We start from the raw sequence: 1190 nt of genomic DNA on the forward strand, positions 1-1190 counted from the left end.
GTAACACTAAGATTGTATAATGTTAATCCATCAAATATTCCCAACATCATCATTGTACATCAAACATGTTAGAGAACAACAATAAAAACCAAAGAAGTACAACAAAAGGGCTTCTTCTGTTTCTCATTAGTAGTATAACCCAATGTAATGTAACTAAAATTGAAAAAAAAAGGTTACATGAAAGTAAAAGGGAAACATAAACTAACAATAACAATATACAAAGAGTACCAATTGTTCCAATGATTCCACAAATTCATAGATTTCCCTACTGCAGAATCTCCCCCAACAAAGAACTTGAACCCATTAATTTCTCTTCTTTTTTTTAATGAAGAAAGAATTAATAAGAAAAGTGAGTAAATTTTTTCAAGAAGAAGAATGCTCGTATCTGTTGTCATCGGTATTCAAAAGTTGTCTCCTTTTGATTACCAAGAACCCAACCATACCAACCTGAAGAAACGCCGCAATGCCGAGGAACAAAAGTCCCACTATTTTCCCAGCATTCATTCTGTGTGGTGGCGGAGGCGGAAGCGGAGGCGGAGGTGGAGGCGAATGAACATGGTGGTGGTGTCGGTGATGGTGGTGGTGGTATGGAGGGGGTGCTAATCTTATTTCATTGGGGTTGTCGTTCCTCGTGTTTTTGGGAGGAATGTGTTTCCCTTTGGGTAAGGGAGGGGAATTGGGATCCAGAGGAGAAGGTGGTGTTGCTGGCGGCGACGGAGGAGGAGGCGGCGGCGAAGGAGGTGGTGGAGGTGAAGGTGACATCATAAAAATAGGTGTTGGTTGTGGTTGTTGTTGTCGTGATTTAGAATCGTTTCCATCATGTATCTGAGATTGAACAACAAAAGCATAAAAGCTAATAAAAAAACCGAAAATCAAAAATCCCAATGGCGAAAATATGGAGTCCATGGAACAACAACGGTCGAAGAATCACGTTGAATTCCAATACGAATATGTAGGGTTTGTAGATACAAAATGGGGTTTTTTCCACATCTACCCCCAAGTAGAAAAACTCCAATAACAATGAAAGGATCCTACTGAATTGAAATGGGTACGAATCAAAATCGTTGATTGATTATTATTGCGATGAGAATTCGAGAATGAAGGCATCTAGGGGTTTTGGCGTTTCAGCCCCAAAAATGCAAAAAAAAGTTTCAGAAGAGGAGAGAAAGAGAGATTTTGAGAATTGAAAA

General features: G+C 39.3%; 1 protein-coding gene across 1 annotated transcript; it reads right to left on the minus strand.

Annotated features, from left to right (window-relative positions):
• Positions 1-363: 363 nt before the first annotated feature.
• LOC127138041 (pollen-specific leucine-rich repeat extensin-like protein 3) lies at positions 364-919 on the minus strand. Its single transcript, XM_051064446.1, has one exon. It carries the CDS (start codon positions 904-906, stop codon positions 364-366), a length of 543 nt encoding a protein of 180 aa, XP_050920403.1. The 5' UTR covers positions 907-919.
• Between the last annotated feature and the right edge of the window lie 271 nt (positions 920-1190).

The sequence above is a fragment of the Lathyrus oleraceus genome, chromosome 4 (assembly GCF_024323335.1).
Source record: "Lathyrus oleraceus cultivar Zhongwan6 chromosome 4, CAAS_Psat_ZW6_1.0, whole genome shotgun sequence".
Taxonomy (NCBI): Eukaryota; Viridiplantae; Streptophyta; class Magnoliopsida; order Fabales; family Fabaceae; genus Lathyrus; species Lathyrus oleraceus.

Bases quoted from the DNA above. Each gene is read 5' to 3' on its own strand.
- LOC127138041 (XM_051064446.1), bottom strand. From the start codon at position 906: ATGGACTCCATATTTTCGCCATTGGGATTTTTGATTTTCGGTTTTTTT.